The sequence below is a fragment of the Meleagris gallopavo genome, chromosome 14, assembly GCF_000146605.3.
Source record: "Meleagris gallopavo isolate NT-WF06-2002-E0010 breed Aviagen turkey brand Nicholas breeding stock chromosome 14, Turkey_5.1, whole genome shotgun sequence".
NCBI lineage: Eukaryota > Metazoa > Chordata > Aves > Galliformes > Phasianidae > Meleagris > Meleagris gallopavo.
The window spans coordinates 4149582-4166629 of NC_015024.2; the positions used below are offsets into that span (position 1 = coordinate 4149582).

At 38.1% G+C, this 17048-nt stretch overlaps 1 protein-coding gene across 2 annotated transcripts in view; it reads right to left on the reverse strand.

Annotated features, from left to right (window-relative positions):
* Positions 1–17048, reverse strand: part of VGLL4 (vestigial like family member 4) — a 72803-nt gene that overhangs the window by 40130 nt on the left and 15625 nt on the right. Inside the window, exon 1 of one of the 2 annotated variants that reach the window (XM_019620022.2) lies at positions 4451–5029. The exons of the other annotated variant lie outside the window; for it this stretch is intronic. Coding sequence (XP_019475567.1) covers positions 4451–4532 — 82 coding nt within the window. The 5' untranslated portion in view covers positions 4533–5029. Of the gene's footprint in view, positions 1–4450; positions 5030–17048 lie in introns of those variants that run through there. 2 annotated transcript variants of the gene reach the window in all.

Below are 17048 nucleotides of genomic sequence, written 5' to 3' on the forward strand. Positions count from 1 at the left end.
TAATAAATCTGGATCCAATTTTCTTCATTAAAAAACTCCAGTCTTCTGGACTGTCCAGAGAACCCTGTATAAGTATTTCAAGTGCTCCAAGTCTCATAACATGCCTGGGGGATTTCTTAGCATCTTATTGCATTTCTTTATACCTTTCCCAGCACAGCCGTTCAAGCCTTGAGAATGCAGTAATAACACAAAGCATTTGAAAATGCGAGTGAGGAAGGAAGACAGAAATCTGCCTTCCAACATACAACCATCTGTACAGTCCCTTAGATAAACAACAAAATGAAACAAATCTTTTACTTGGAGACTGCACCTTCTCATACATACTCTATTTGAAACAGGGAGCCAGAACTGGCTACAGTGCCCCTGGATTAGTCAAAGAGCACAATCACCTGTGATTTGTTTTTGTTTAACCCAAAGCCCTCTTGCCATTACCTCACACACAAGGCTTTCAGAGAAAGAATATTAAGCTAAAGTTAAGTGAGTTTCCATTGCAAAACAAGATACAGATGTTCTACCTCGGAATACATGCCCAGATCAAGTGCTTGTTATTCGATATGAAGCACTGGGAATGCCAGACTGGTACAGAATGGCTCCGTTTCATGGCCTCTTCACCTCAGCGAGGACAACAGTCTCCCAAGAGTTTTCTGATGTCTCTAAGCTCATTAGGAAGAAAACAGTGATCTGAAAGCACTACTCATTAAGCCAGCCATTGCTGGCAACTGGCAGCAAATGTTTTGGAGGATGTCAGATGTATTCCCACTAAAAATTAGTATCAAGATGCTGAGTCAACAAGCATCTGTAATTATTTCTTCCTTTCTACTGCACAATTACAGTAAGTTGCTTGAAATGCTAATAGTACTATCACTTTTCAATCATTGAAAACCAGTCTCATTTGGAATTTTAGCTTTCACTAAAGCTCAAAGGTGAAAACTCAAAAGTTCGCTTTTTTTTATAAATGCAATTCGTTAAAAAGGTCATGTTATTAAAATTGAGGTTTTCCTCCAAAAGCATCACTTAGAAATGAGATTTTATCACAAAGCATCATGAGAAGCTCAAAACAAATAATATTGAGAGAAAGCTCAAAAGGACACAAGTTAGCAGCATGGAACTAACCATCCTGAGGAAAGGAAATGACTTACTCTGTGGTTCTAAGTTATGAACTCCTATTCAAAAACTCTCACCTCATCCTTGGTTATAATTTTTATGCTGGCTGGAATTGTCTTAATTACACACATGTGCAAAGTCTTCCATCATATTACAGAATCAAAGAGAGCTCAGGCTGGAAGTCATGTCTGGAGATCATCAAGTCCAAACCTCCTGCACAAAACCAGGGTCAACTAGGACGGGTTGCTGAGGGCTGCGAATTATCTTCACAGAAAGACTGCACAAAGATTGACAACATGTGCCAATGTTTGACCATGTATTATAAATAATCTTAAAAATATATCTTATGTTTCAAAAAACTGTCAACTCCAGCTAGGAGTACAAAGTGCTCCTAGAGAGACATCAACCCCTTCTTTGGGGTTAACAGCAGAATTTCTAGATCTGCCATTTTCCCCCCAGCTCACAAAAAGCCAATGTTCTGTCCATAAAGCAGATCCCATCTATATTAGTCATGATTATGCCCTCTTCCCGTAAACCTCCACTGAGTAAGGCAAAATGAGAAATATGTTTTATGAAATGAATGGCACTCTGTGAATAAATGGTCTCATACTCACTGAAGTGTGATCATGACACTATTTCTTACGAATGGAATGAAATTAAGACAAATCTGAGGTTTCCTGAACCTATCAAAGACGACTAACCAAATGCTGACATTAACTCAGTAGCCTAAAACTTGCAGACTACATATTGCTATCTGTAATTCTTGCTGGGCAAAACCAAGGAGGACTCCTCACGCTATGCAAACTATGCACTTCTATTCCATGTTGAACTAAAGAACTGTCAAGGGCACTGAATGGAAGAACTTTTCCCATTTCTTAAACATCAGGGCATCTCTTGCATATGAGCAACAGCTACAAATCAATGGCACATAGTTCCAGTGGCTCGTGACTGGAGGTTGAAGTTTAAAATAGAGTAAACATTATAAAACGACAATGGTACATTTCACCAGCAAACAAATTCTCCCAATAAGGAACAGCAAGAACTTCAGGAGAGAATCTAAAGGAATAAGGAAGTCATCTCACTTATTTCCTATAGGATATAGGTTTATATATATAGTATGAATCCAGATAAGACATATAATTCTTTCTACTGAAATTTCAAACCTATTTTCACAAAATATTTGTGTCTACATCAGCAAGAGTACTTTTTAGGAAGACATCTACTAATAAGTAGTTCAAGTATGACCTTCAATAAATCCTAATTAATTGAGTCTGAAAAGGCATTTTGTTCTCAATGTATTTACTATTACAGCAGTGTCCTTGAAAAGACAAGATCCATCACAGCTGATACAACTCTTACAGAATAAATACTATGGCTGAAGAAGATCTGTGGGCATCTCTAAAACACCCTTACAGTTCAGTGCAGATGTTGTCAGTGACTGTTTATACTTTTTAAACCACTGGGATATAAACACCTCACTATAAACACCACTGAATTTTTGCTTTTTTTTTTTTCTCATTTTTTGTGTGTTTACTTTAGTGTTAAAAATGTTAACTTCCATAATAAGGAAAATAGCAACAGATGTTTCAGCTAAACAAAGACTGCTATAGTAGAGTACTCTGAGCAGCTTTTAACATCTAAACCTAAGATCTATTCAAATAACAATTAATGGAGAAAAGGGTGGAAAAAGGGATCTGGAAAGAATCACCCATTAAAATTAGGAATAATTCTAATGAATTGAACTAGTGAGCCAAAACTACAGGTTTTTTTGCCTTAGACAACAAAACATTCAGGAACATGTACCACATAAGTAGAATTTTAAGCAAACTTCATGGTCTTTATCAGAAGTTGTCACTGGCCTCCAAAGAAAGCATTGCTTACTACAGAGAGCAATGAAAAGTTAAAGGATCCTTCAAGTTGTCTTTTCTTAATTAGTCCTCTAACTATAATGAAGAAAACACAGGTAGGAAAGAACTTTAAAGTTCAACTAGTCTTGCACTATCTCAGTTCTGGATTACTCAGTACTGATATGAATGCTCAATCTTTTTTAAAACAGCTTTATTCAAGCAAGTATCTCCATATTTGAGCAGGAAAGAAAATGAAAGAACAACAACAACAAAAGAATCAAATATTAACAGTCCTATAGGGAACTCCTCCATTTCCCAAAGGAAAGAAATGTGTCCATTCTGATTTAATGTTAGAGAAGATGTTATTTTCCAAAGAGAAGCTCAGCTCTCTGACTTCTGGCCTAGTCCTTTTTTTGAACATATGAATAGGTCTATTCCTATTTTCTATTCCTACGTGTATTCCTTATTGTTTCTTCCCTAACAACTACAGCAAGTTTATTTTCCAAATGAACACGGAAAATGTTCCTGCTGAATCAGAAGAAAGATTTCTGCAAGGCTTGTGTGTGGCTACAGCAAAAACAGTTCTATTGCCAAGCCGAATTAGCTCTGTGGTGCCTTTCTTTCCAGTCAAAGCCAAGCCATAACCACTTCTTCAAACTGCACGTAGATAAAACTCCACTAAGATTAAGAAACTTATTTTACTCTATTACCTCAGGCAACTTCAAAACAGGACTATTAATGCTTACAAAATGAAGAGCAAATGCCAACCTACATTAGCTGGAGACAGCATAGGTAAAATTCAGAGTCCAGCAGAGAGAAAAAATTACATTTTCCAACTAGTTGTGTAATTCTTTCCACAGGGGACGGGAGCGTGGGGTGGTTCTTGGGAAAGGAGGGGTGTGCGCGATGGAGGAGGGGGAGGCATCTCGCAGCCAGGGCTTTCTCTGAGCTGTGCAGGAAATGAGAAGTCAAACAATGGGCTACTCTGTGCTCTGCAGCACGGCGCCTCTGTGAGCCCCATGGCTGTGCACTCAAACTCTTCATTGTTTGCGACCCAACTGCTGAATCGATGTAAAAATTATTTCGAGCTACACTGTACAAAAGCGTCTCCCCCTAAAAGTGGCAGTGCCTAACTGCTAGGTAGGATTACAAGCAGAAATGTAAATTAATACCTACACCCATTTTAAAAACTATTTCCTTTGCAGCTGCAGACATTACCAACAAACACTCTGCATAGCAGTCACAGAAGAACACAGCCCTTTAAATGAATCCAACTAATGTTATCTTCAAGAAAAAAAAAAATACAGGAAAAAAAAATTACGTGAATAGGAAAAAAAAAAAACAAAAATGTCCTTCCCTTAAACAAAGCCGTACTAACAACACAGACTGTGAGGTATCTTAAAGCCAACTGTAGAGATCTCCTTTCAGGAGGAAAATCCATGCTTACAAACAACATAAAACACACCCAACAAAAGAGCTTTGTGAAATGAAAGCATTACCTTCGTAGCACAGAATGCCAATATTGTTGTTCATCTTGTCCAAGTATTGGTAGTTCAACAGGTCCATCTTCATAAATAGCATTTATCGGGCTAGCAAAAAAGACCAGCTTGTTTGCTTTCACCCAGATTCAGGGAGAAGGAAGCCAGGCAAACGGTGTTGAGGACGCTCCCGGCCCCCGAAACTTCACTAGCACAAGGCCCAGCCTTCGCTAATCAAAACAAAGTATATTAAAGGAAAGTTGGAGGGATTAAAACACACAGACTCCCTTCCAAACTTTGCAAACTAAAAGTATATTGCGTCCTTCAGTACAAAGAAAACTGTCTGAAAACTTTTCAAGTCTTTTTTCAAAATTAAAAAAAAAAGACGAACAGAAACAAGGGAAATTTCCTAGGACAAAGACACACTAGTTCTCCTCACAGCCCGCTGCAAGTTAACTGCACTGACATGCAGGCTATGCTTGGTATGACTCGTATGTAAACCAGCTTCCTCTCTCTATCAGGCGGGGAAGACTGAGCATGCTCAGTGAATCCCTGGAGCTCTTCAAATGTCAGGGATATTTTCTGTACAAGATCAGGCTCTAAATGCACTGAGTGTTTGAAAGAAAGAGAAGGAGGAGGTGGAGAGCCTGCACAGAAGGGGCCTGTGCAGCAGGGACCATGTCAGAGCCGCCCTGACAGGAAGCAGCGCTGCCACCGCGAGCGAGAAGCGAGGGCGGCACGGCTGCCGGGAGGCCTCCGTGTGGGCAGCAGCCTGACTGTTGCACCAGCACTGCACGGCGCGGCCATCTCCTCACATTCGTTAGCTCTCTTAGTTCCCAGTGTGGCCTCAGACGTTGCCCTGTACCGTTGCAGTGAAAAAGAATGCTATGTAAGAGTGGCAGAGCAGAACGGCAGCTGTGGTCTGACACAGGCAGCTGGTTAGGGAAACGTGACATACCTGTGTGCACGGGTACCATGCGCTTACACAAACTGCTGCCATTCAACCAATACGTCACTACATTTGATTCCTTTTGGGTATATTAGCTGTCAAAAATTCTGTTTGGGTTGTTAGCTATTGCTGCAGTTCCGCATGAAGTGGCGCAGACGATGGAGGTTTCTACAGCAGTTGGTCCCATCCCAGGATGCGGTCAGCACTTCTGCAGTTCTAACCTTGACCACAAAGGCTGGCGCTGCCTGTACAGATGTGCGTGACTCATTCAGGGAGGGCAGAACATCTGCATGGAGGCAAGCATGTGCTAACCTGGCAGGTATCAGTTCGCACTTCCTGTGGCTAATCAACACCTGAAGGCTGATTTAACAGAAATAGAGAAATAAATTCCAGAGAAGTTTGATCTAAGACAAACAAAAAGGCTAATGGAGTCCTAATCTTGCTTCTACTTCTCTCTGCTCTTTGAATTGGACAGTAATTCTTCCCTGACTTCCTAGGAAGGAGAATTTTAATGGTATACAGGAGAGCACACAGTCAGTGAGAATCAATAACAAACTTTAATTTCCACTTTGGGAATTCCTCTGCTTTGTTAGTGCTTTACAGAAGCATTTTACCACAGCATTTTGAAAAGTGCTACTTGAACACTATGGTTATTTCAGGGAGACTAGGCAATTCAAGTGAAGATACTACTGATAAATAGGAGTAAGAAATGTATCTCCAAGGAAGATTCTCCAGAGCTCAAATAAGGTTTCTCCTTCCTTCAAACATGAGAAACAGTCCTGCGAGCTATCTACCTACATTTTTCATTTGAAGGAGGATGTCCACTGAAGAATGCTGAATTCATTACTTCAGGAAATAAGCTACCTAAAAGAAAATCTGCATTACTGAGAAGATGAAGGTCTGTAAGTCTTTTATTGATTATTTGCAAAAATATGCAAAAAAAGGCACTCTCCTTACTAGAAGTATTGTTAATCTTTAAGACTAACACAGTCAAAAAGCTCAATGCTGAAGTAACAATACATTTCTCAGATAGCATTTAATAGAAGGGTTGCTGTTGGTTTTTTTGCCTCACAGGACTTGTTACTGTTTAAGTTGACATCACGCATCTCCTGACCAAAGTAATACACAGTGCTTTCTAGTAAGATAAATTATTTTAATGAAGAACATTATCATTTTCAAGTATAGGGGCCAGAAGTTTTAAGTAGCAGATCATGTTGTGCATGTACAAGATTCCAAGCTGTTGCTTTAGTTGCATTAGTGTTATACATTGCCACTTAATAAGAGCATGAAGAGAAGTGTTAGTGTTTGAAGTTACAAACTGAGACAAAAATCTATACCTACAATGTTAGCAAAAAGAAACAAGTTTCTTCAGCATGAAATGCAAGTTCCTTATGTAAGCATTTCAAAACTTTTGTGGAAAATATTAGTGCTAAGTACAGTTTTTAATATTGACCTCATCACTGAATTTGCATCATTAGCAACAATTTATGGATCCTTAGAAAAGATAAGAAGAGAAAAGCATTTAATTTTTCCTGTTTAGAATACTTAGAAGTTTTACAGGAACTAGAGATGATGAAGGAACATAATACTCTAAACTTTAGAGTAGTAGTCTGCATTTAATGTTTTAGCTATACAAGGACAATGTAGTTCAAAGTCCAGTGTAAATTCCCCTCTACATTCAAATATAACTTTTTCTTCAAATTGTTTGGAAAAGCAGTATTGTATATTACCTATAAATCACTAACTGCTCTGTATCATTATCCATACACTAATAAGGAATTCTTACTGATTATATCAGTACCACCATCACACACTTCACCAGTCTGAGATACCTTTACTGAGCTGAAATCAATCAGTGCTGGTTAGATGTGACATACATAGTTATTCACACTACCCCAGGATAGTTCTTACTTCTTTTTCCATAAATTGATAGTTGCTACCACAGTTACGCGCCACACTATCTCTATGTGATATTATCTAAAGCACTTTTCTTAGTATTGCATGCTCTTTTATTCCATATGGCAAATAAATACCCAAAGCTATATATAATATGTTTAGTACAAGGGAACTTTTAACACAACAGCATCCCCTAGAGGTAACTGAAAATCCACGTAACATCCTTCTGAATCACTCCGGACTTCACATTCTAAGTACATCAAATTTGACTCTAATTAGCCCACATAAACAGATGAGATAATTCAACCTCTTTGTGATCTTCAAATTCACTTTCAGTAGAGAAAGCAAAGACAGCCTTCACGTAGGAATGCCTTTCCATGGAAGAATTCTGAGGCAAGGAAAGCAAAACAAAAGTGGTTCTATTAAGTAGGTAAATCATGGTTATCAAAACCAGGGGACCAAATACATACTTTGACAGCTAGTGTCTGCATTAAGGTGGAGTTAGACAAGATTGCCTTTTCTACAATAAAACAAAGGTTTCCCTCTTGCAGAATACAGTGGTACATCTACAGAAGCAGCTGGCACAGCGGACTCAGCATGTAAACTCCATATACCTTCTCTGGACTAGCTTATGTTTGGTTAAATGGACCAAGACCCCTTAGCAGCTGGAGCACATACGAGCACTCTTGGTGAGCCTCCATCAGCTCTCAACAGAATCTAGCTTATGGACAAGACCACTCCAATGCAGACCAGAGAAGGACAATCAGGAGATACATCGTGAAAGCAAATGCTTGACCCAACAAGAACACTGGTACTGACATAACCAGGGTGACTGACATAATCATGGCTGGTGAACAGAAGAGAGCATTTTTCAGATTTAAAAAAAAAATTGTCAAACATGTCCTTTCAACAACATACAGAGCACATACATTACTGAGTCACTTACTGGTTCCTAAATACTGGTGGTACTCTTCTACTATAAAAATATATAAATCTCATTTATTTAAGCAATAACAGGAATCTTCTTAAAAAGTTAATTTGTACTTGTGTATTGATTACCTGAATGTAGGAAAAAATGACAATTCCTGCATATATCACATCCATAATACTAGATTTGACAGTAAGAGTTGATATGATTTTTACAGCATTTAAAAATATAGAGCTGCTCTCATGTCCTCAAGCCTGACCAGTCCTCCACCTCTCTTCCATGATTTTCCCCTCCTGCCTGCCTCCTCACTCTCTTCTCTCATTCTTGCTACTGTCTTAGGCAGTAGCACTGAAGAGCCCACACAAACAGCTTTGGTTCACACTCCATGCCACACACCATCTTTCAATGGAAAAATGTACAGCACTCACTGAGAATCAACGCTGTCGTGGAAATATCTGCAATCTGCTCACTTGGACACATACTCAGATTTCATTCTTGATGATCATCAGCACAGAACACCATTCTGACAATGACCAATTTTGCAACTAAGAGACAAAAATATAGTCTTAATAGAAGAGTAACTAACTGATGTAGAAGCCCACGCAGTATTACCCCATTTGACTCCCATTTCTGCATGGGCAACAATAGATATTACAGCTTCTGAGGTTGGAAAGGCTTTTATGATCTATCACCTAGTTGATATGTCAACTTATGAAACGAAAGAGGTTGGAGGAGTTAAGTGAGAGTATTTCAGATACAAGTTCTACCTTTTCCTTTCAACTGAAAGAGATTTTTAGTTAGCAGCTGCTAGGTGGCGATGTGCCTGAAGGAAAAAATAACACTGTTCCTTTTCCTGATACTCAGTTGCAGACTTGCTCCTCTTATCAACAACATTCTTAAATGTTGTTACAATATACTTTACACGGAAAAAAAAAAATCATCTAAGCAAGATGAAGTGTGTGCTTTTGAATACAATAAAAAGACAGAGCTAACACGTACGAAACACGCAGGAAATTCAGAGCTAGATGACAAGGAAGCTGCTTGCAGAAAGCATTATTTATCTCCTACCCCAGGATAAACTCACTTTACTGTTGTACCACACAACAGTATGGTACTGTGAAGTAAGAAAAAGGTTTGAGGATAGAAGAAGCGGGGGTAAATACAGACAATTCACAGCAAATCTCACTTTATTTCCTAGCAGCACCAGCTCTCGGGATCAAAATAGAAAATGGGCACAGGAGGCAGTACATGATGCCACTGACAGCAGTTCCTGCTTCTGGAAGTACCTCTCATATCCAGAAAAAAGCAGCTGGCAATTCAGGTAGCAACCCACTTTGCTTCCATCAATTGGATCACACTGACCCAGGACTTTGGCCCGCTACACCTTTGTGACCTGATCTCTTACTGTGGCACAAAATCTGTAATGTCTGCTTGTTCCAAAGCTTGTAGTTTTTTTTTGTTTGTTTTGTTTTTTTTTTTACAAGCATTCTAGTGAATGGTAAGTAGCAGTATGCAAAGTTCTGCTGATTGTTCTAATACTAAATATCTATTTTACAGTTGTAGAGAACTGCAGGACAGTGGAGGTGATGAATGAGGTGACTGGTTCCGTGGTCTACATGCATTCACTAGCACCTGATTTATCTTGACTTCATTCTTTTCCTACTTGTTCAAACAGAACAGCAGAGATCAGATTTACCAACACATATTCTTCATTTCCACTTACCACCTTGCCACTCACAATTTACTGGTGTGTTTTTTATTCTACTAAGCTGGTTTAAAAACACTTTAAAATGCAGATAGAATACGTAACAGATAAATCTTGTTTATCTAGGTTGGAAAATTGTTAGTTGCTAATTAAAATCTTGATAATCTTTCCTGTTATTTGCATACTAATTTGAATTTCTGAAGGGTTGATGATAATCGGAAACATAATTTATCTTGAGCTACAAAGAATCTCATACGCCATCAGAGTCTCCAGATGCACATGAATGTTAAATTTGCCATGTCCTAGAAGTTAAAATATAAAGTGATAGAGAGGGGAGGGAGAAAATTGGAAAGAGCGCATTAAAAAAAATTCCAGTCCTAAGTCAGCTTGATGTGAAATGCTCAGGCATCTAAAACACTTTTTACTTAGGAAAGTTAGGAGCCAGACCATGTTTAAAGGCTAGATTTCAAAATTACTGTGCATATCCCTCATCTTTGGGAAGAAGCAAATCCAGTTTCCAGAAACCACTAATTACAGGGTTTGAAATAAAGCAAAGGGCTGTAAGATTGCTACAGTCTTTGAAAAGATTTCCCCTTTATTGCTAGCTTGGCGAGAGATCAGATATACTCAGTGCCTAACTCAACTTACATGTCAATGTATGTAAATCTCCTTAAGTGTATGCAGTTGACCTTGTTTGCACAAAGACGGAATGCAGCATAAGCAACACAGGTAACAAACTTATAAGTCAGATTTTAAAAAATGAATTCCAATGCTATCGCGCTAAGAACCATGCAGTGCAATCAATTACAGCTTTTGTCACAAAACAAATTAATTTTGGCTTTTAAACATTACAGTAATTACTTATCCTAGACATTAGAATGAGAATGTTAATAAGCATTTATTACAGGATCCAATTATATAACTCTCAAGCTATTGCTTCATTAAGTTAAAAAGAAATTTCATTCAACTTTTAAGACTATATTTTTCCATTAGAGGGTCTTGTTCTCTACTATTAGAAAAAGCATTTTATCTTAAATTATTTTACCATAATAACGTATTTAAAAAAGAAACAGCCAAAAAAAACCAATAAAGAAAACATACACTTATCCTAAACAAAAACAAATCAGCTAGCCAGGGAACTGTGTCTTTACTCAAGATGCTGATGGATCTAATGTCCTGTGGATCAAGCAGAAGAAAATAGTTTAAAAAAGAAGTACCGCATACAGGTTTCCATGTTATACTTACATTATTCAAACTAATAATACAAGAAAGAAAAAAATTTAGTATGTTTATATATACTATATATATGTACAGACACATGCATGTCGTATTATGTATCACACATGGAGAGTGTTAAAAAAAATTGTATTCACTCCTCTAGTTCTAGTTGTCCATAAGTACAACTTTACAGGGCTCTGAAGTACAGAAAAAAACTCCCAATAATTCTTTCTAAGAGAAAGCTTTTCAATAGTCAAGACAACCCTGTTCTAAAACATTTCCTCAGTTTCAGAAGTTCATAGTCTCAAGCCTTTTCAAGCACTAACATTGCTGGAAGCTGAGACCCGCCTTTTCAAATGGATCAGAGTTACCACTTCCAGTCTGACAGGTACACAAGGTAAGACATTTTCCTTTCCAGAAAGGCCATTTTCAATCGCAAAAATAAATACAGAAAGTGTTGAAAAATCTCTCTCCATTTTTTCTATGGAAAAAGATATTTTTTCTTACTTTGTGCCCCCACTCCACCTGTCAGAAAGGGAAACAAGAGATTTGAAATAAAAGTTTTCACATTTTAAAAAAAGGAAGCTTGCTTTAACTGTTTTGTCAGAGAGCTGGAAATATCTCCTATCATTTCTCTGCACAGCTGGCACTAGCCTTTCTTACAGCACGCAGTGCTCACAACTGTCACTCACCATTTTTAATGGAAGAGGCAACTGTAGAACAGGGAAAGTACAAAAGCAATGTGGGCCTGCGGTGCTAAAAATCACATTTTAAAACCAAATGTTAGCATTTGATTTACCAGAAAGAAGTCACCCTGTGCATGACTGAAAGTCCTGGTCAGCGTCTGCCTGTCACCAGACCAAGGTGTCATTGGCAGACACAAAGCTGAAACTAATAGTCTGTGTTAACTCCAGTTCCCTTTCAAAAAGTGCTTTAAAACTGCAAATATCCTCTTCCCCCTTTCACAAACAAAGGCTTTTGTTTCAGTGATTCTTATTCACAGTTTCCCCAAAACTCACATCCACCACTCTTTCAATTCCTGAAATTCAGCGCGTTCCAAACAATACAAATATTCCCAAATGTCCCCAAAATCTCCTCAGCTGTCAAAGCGTTTCCCTTAACATCCCTTCTCACTTAACTCTCTTCCCTTCCAACTCTTCCAAACACTCTCACCAGCCATGCTCTCCAACTGCTCTGAGATCCACCCCTTTCTTCCTGCATTAAGTAACTCCTTGTCTCATCAGCCTCAACTCTGCAGTCATCTTAGAGCCTCCTATCCTCTCTCACATCTCAACGCTCCAGATCATCTTAATCCAAGTGTCATATTCCATATTAGGCCTTAAAATTCACTCTGACTTTTCACCTCTATAGCAGCTACAGCTGCAAAGCTTCACTAGTTTTGGGTGCTAACAAACATGTATGTAGTGACAAGCCAGAGCACACACAGCACCAAAGGATACATGAGGCACTGATACCCCAAAAATGGAATAGCAGATCCTGCTTTTAGTTTTGTACTGCCTTATCCCTCTGTCTTGGTCAACTGCCTCCTGACCTTTTATTGCCTTTCTCTGAGCCTTCCTCTCAGCTACAGCAATAGAGACTTAAGATACGTAAAACTTGCTTCTGTTAACCTGGTAATACATCACCTTCTCCCCAGAGTGCTAGAGACAGGCAAAGTCATCCTGAGCCTAAAATAATCTACATACTCCTCCTTCAAAAGGACAGGGTAAATAGAGACATTATTTAGCAACAGGACTGATGGCTAAGGGGGAAGGAGCCCTAACATTCTCAACATCTTCTCCTGATAGATCCCAGTTCTCAATCAAGAAAAAAGCCAAGTGAGCAGAGAAAAACTGTCAACTAAGCCCATCTAGCCTTGCACATTTCTTGCCCGATAGTCTGAATATCACAATGTATATTTTTGTTTGGTTATCATGAATCCAAACAGTTAAGTCCCATTATTACTGCTGCTTTCAATTCACTCTCCTCACCTCTCACCCATTAGGCTGCTGGTGTGTAGGTCACTTCTGTAATCTGCTGTGGTCAATCAAACCTTTTCTTCTTATTCAGCTTATCTTACATATGTAAGGCCAGTACACCATCTTTAGGATTTAAAAAATACAAGCATAAACCACGTTTATCAAAAATCTGCAATACACGGAACCTTGAGTGACAAGGGGAAAAAAGAAAAGGCAGCAACAGCTCTAAGTCAACAGCATTTAAAAATATATCACACCAGCATGTACTGTGTTATTCACAGAGAACAAACTTTCTTCATTTATATCTTTTTTTCTAATTGTATCACACCAATCCTAAATGAGGATCCTAATACTGCTGATGCTGCTATCTTTATATTAGCAAAAATTAAATAAGAATATGAATGAATTAATTAAAAGCTAGGTAATCACCATATGATAGTACAGAACTAGAATTAAATTGTCCAGATATCCACTGCACAGAATTTTACTTCACTCTGTCCTTTCACCAACCTAGACTTTGGCAGGACAGAAGGAACACTGTACTTAACTCTTGAGTTTAGCCTTCCACCCACAGCATAAAATTATGGCTCACACTTACTATATCAAGTTCCATTTGGGAACATGCTTAGAAACAAAACAATCCAATCTCATTGTGAAATAAGGCAGTAGAGAATTACTAATCTTTAAAATAAGGCTAAGCAATTGCAAGACCGTATTTCAGAAGAGTCATCCTGCTAGTACGATACCATGAAATACAGCAAGCATACGTAAGAATATGCAAACTAATTTGCTATACAAAGTACAACCTCCTACAGTTATCTGAAAAAGAAAGCATAATAGCATCATAGAATATCTCAAGTTGGAAGGGATCCACAAAGACTGTCAAGTCCTGGCTCCACACAGGACCACCCCAAATTAAACCGTATTTCTGAGAGCACTGTTTGAATGCTTCTTGAACTCCAGCAGCTTGGGGCCATGACCACAGCCCTGGAGAGCCTCTGTCAGTGCCCAGCCACCCTCTTCAGTAAAGAAGCTTTTACTCATGTTCAATTTCAAGCTAAGCTTTTTATCAACTCATCTTAAGATTTCCAATATTATAATTCCCAACTTAAGAAAGCCATTTACTTACCCTTAAATAATATAAAGAAAACCATCAGAAGGGCTGTGCACATCTAGAAGAACACGAGTCTTTTCCTGAAGTGATTCTTATCAGGCAGGATACAAAATCCCACTTAAGCGAGGTTCGTGCAGTTTCAAGATAGACTACATTTTCAATTACATACAAGAAGATTTTTTCGGAGAGAAATGGCAGGCAAAAACTTAATTACATAAGCCAAAAGTCATTGCCAAAAGTCCAGGCTTGCTGCTAACAGAAATTAGAGAAATTGAACAGTCACATGGAAATGATTGCTCAGGCTGGGTAAGAACAATTAAATAAGGAATCATTCCATTGGTCTGAATTACTGATTTGTTGAAACGATGACAAATCAAGAGATGAACAGATCATGCATGAAAGTATGCTTTATATCCTCAAAATCAAAGGCCCTCAGTTTAGAACTTTAATATTCAACATAATTGAGTTTATGTCAGCCTTGGTAACTGGTTTGGAAGCAGGAATCCAGCAAGTGTGATCAGCCCTGACTATAAGCTACACTATGAGCTACATGGAACTGAAATGCATACATGCATACCAGAGCCAAGTCTGGTTTTGCCAGTATTGTTAGCTGTGCAGGTTTTCTTTGCTTTTGTTTTTAGAGACAGAAGTAGTATAAAGGTTATTAAACATAATGAATAAAAAAGGCCAAAAATACTGAGCTGGAGGTGTTGTTTCCATTACACATCTTAGAAAGTGGTTTTCAAGATAAATACTGCTATATATTTTTTAACACAGGGAACTGTTTGAAAAGTCTCACAATGACTGAAAATCAAACACCTGCAAATTTTAAAAATGTAAAGAAGAGGATTTTTGGAGGTAACCCCTATCTGCCAACCTTCCACACTTTTACTGTATAATCATATTTGATGATCTCACAGGCTACTTATTTCCACAGGACCTCACTTCATTTTGTGTAAAGAAAGATTTGCTGGCTCTGGTCCTGAATAATGATTGAATTGAATCATATCAAAGGGGTGTTGGAAAGGTTAATTAAAGGTTTGTGAAGCTTTGTGACTGTGCAGTGGTAAGTGTCATAGGAAAACCTACAAGGAATTGAATAATCCTGCCTGTTAAGCCTTGTTTGACTAGTGGGTAGAAAAGAAAGTTTTGGCTCCACACCAAGCAATTCAGGAAAAAATACCAAATAGTTCGTGCAGTGGCATTGCTTCTCTCACTAAATGAGACTATGCTCTTATATAAAAAGTAGCTTATGATACAGAGTGACATGTAACATACATTCTGAAAACGGAAGCAGAATTTAATTGCCATCTTCAAAAGGTCTTTCCAACACCATATTTGATTACGTATGTTTTCCCTCACAGGGCAAGTGAAAAACAGAATGACCCCCAAGTGCTATCCTTGCTGTTCCACAACACCAGTCCCCACAAGAATTAACACCGAGGCTGAAATACTTAAATGTGCCATACAGACAAAATGCTTTTGTCTTATACCCTTTCCAGCTGCTCATATGGCCCAGTACCTGACCTATGCCATTCTCGTCTCCTTCTGTAGCTAGTGCTATTATCTGAATCTCAGACTCCCATGTTCATTCTCAACAATCCTTTACAACCAGTACCTACTTGTCCCAAACTGTTGCCCAACCAGTCCCAATTCCCATATTCTCCTGCCAAAATCCATTCCTGTTTTCCAAACCACGCCTTCCTTCTCAGACATCTCACCTCAGTCTGCTTTCCCCACTCTCTGCCTCAGCTCTCACACTTGAAAACTTTAGAGCTGGAGACATGCAAGTCCGGCAGCTCCCTCCTGGGAGAATCCCATCCCAGGCTGTTAAAATACAATTTAATATATAATTAGATAGGGATTTTAAGAAGCATCTTGTCCCCCCTCAAAAAAAAAAGAAAGAAAAAAGAAAATAATCAATGCTACCTATGTAGTCTTATGTGTATCAACAATGATTCATGATGATTTCTTAAAAAAAAAAAAAGATAATTCTTTATAACATCATTGTCACAGATCATTAAAACAGAACTGATGATCTGTTTTTCATGGATGCTATTAATTTAACTACAAAATGAAAATAAAACTTTAAAAAACAGCAATATAGAGCTTAGCTATAGATAATAGATGACCTACATTTTCTTTTAAATAGTCCATTTTATTTATCACAGAAATATTGAAGTTGATACTCTATTAATTTCAAAAATAATTAAGCTTATGCTTGAGACAGTGCCACACAGTGGTATAAAAACAGGACGCTATGTTAAAACTGCTTACATCAAGAGAGAAAAAAGTCAAATTATTCTCTTCTTTTCCATTTCTGATCTAGATATCCATTAATCAAGTCCTCCATTAAACGATGCTATGATCCTTTATCAAAGAAAGCAAAAGCAAACATTGCCACCAAAATTAATCCTACAGGCTACAGTGGAAAAGGATTAAGGAAGCAATTCACTGCATCCCTTGTAAGTCAGATTGTATTTGTCATGGCAGGTAATAAAACACTGTGATGCCTGTGCCTACAAAGTACAATGACAGCTATGCACAAGAGAGAAATGCAACAAAACCAGTAAACACAGTTGTCACTTCCCAGTATTCTGAGTCCTTTCTGTCATTTTGGTTGTGCATTTATACATCTAAAGGATGAAATCATTTCTAGAAAAAAAAAAAAAAAAAAGCAAAAAATAAAAATACTACTAGTAACGAACTGTGGTTCAGCTTTCCTCTGCTCAAATGCATAATCAGCCAAACTTCAACTCCAACACGTTTCATCGGCTTGTATGTTGCTTTGCCAAGACTAATTGACAGCATGCACTTAACCAAACTAACC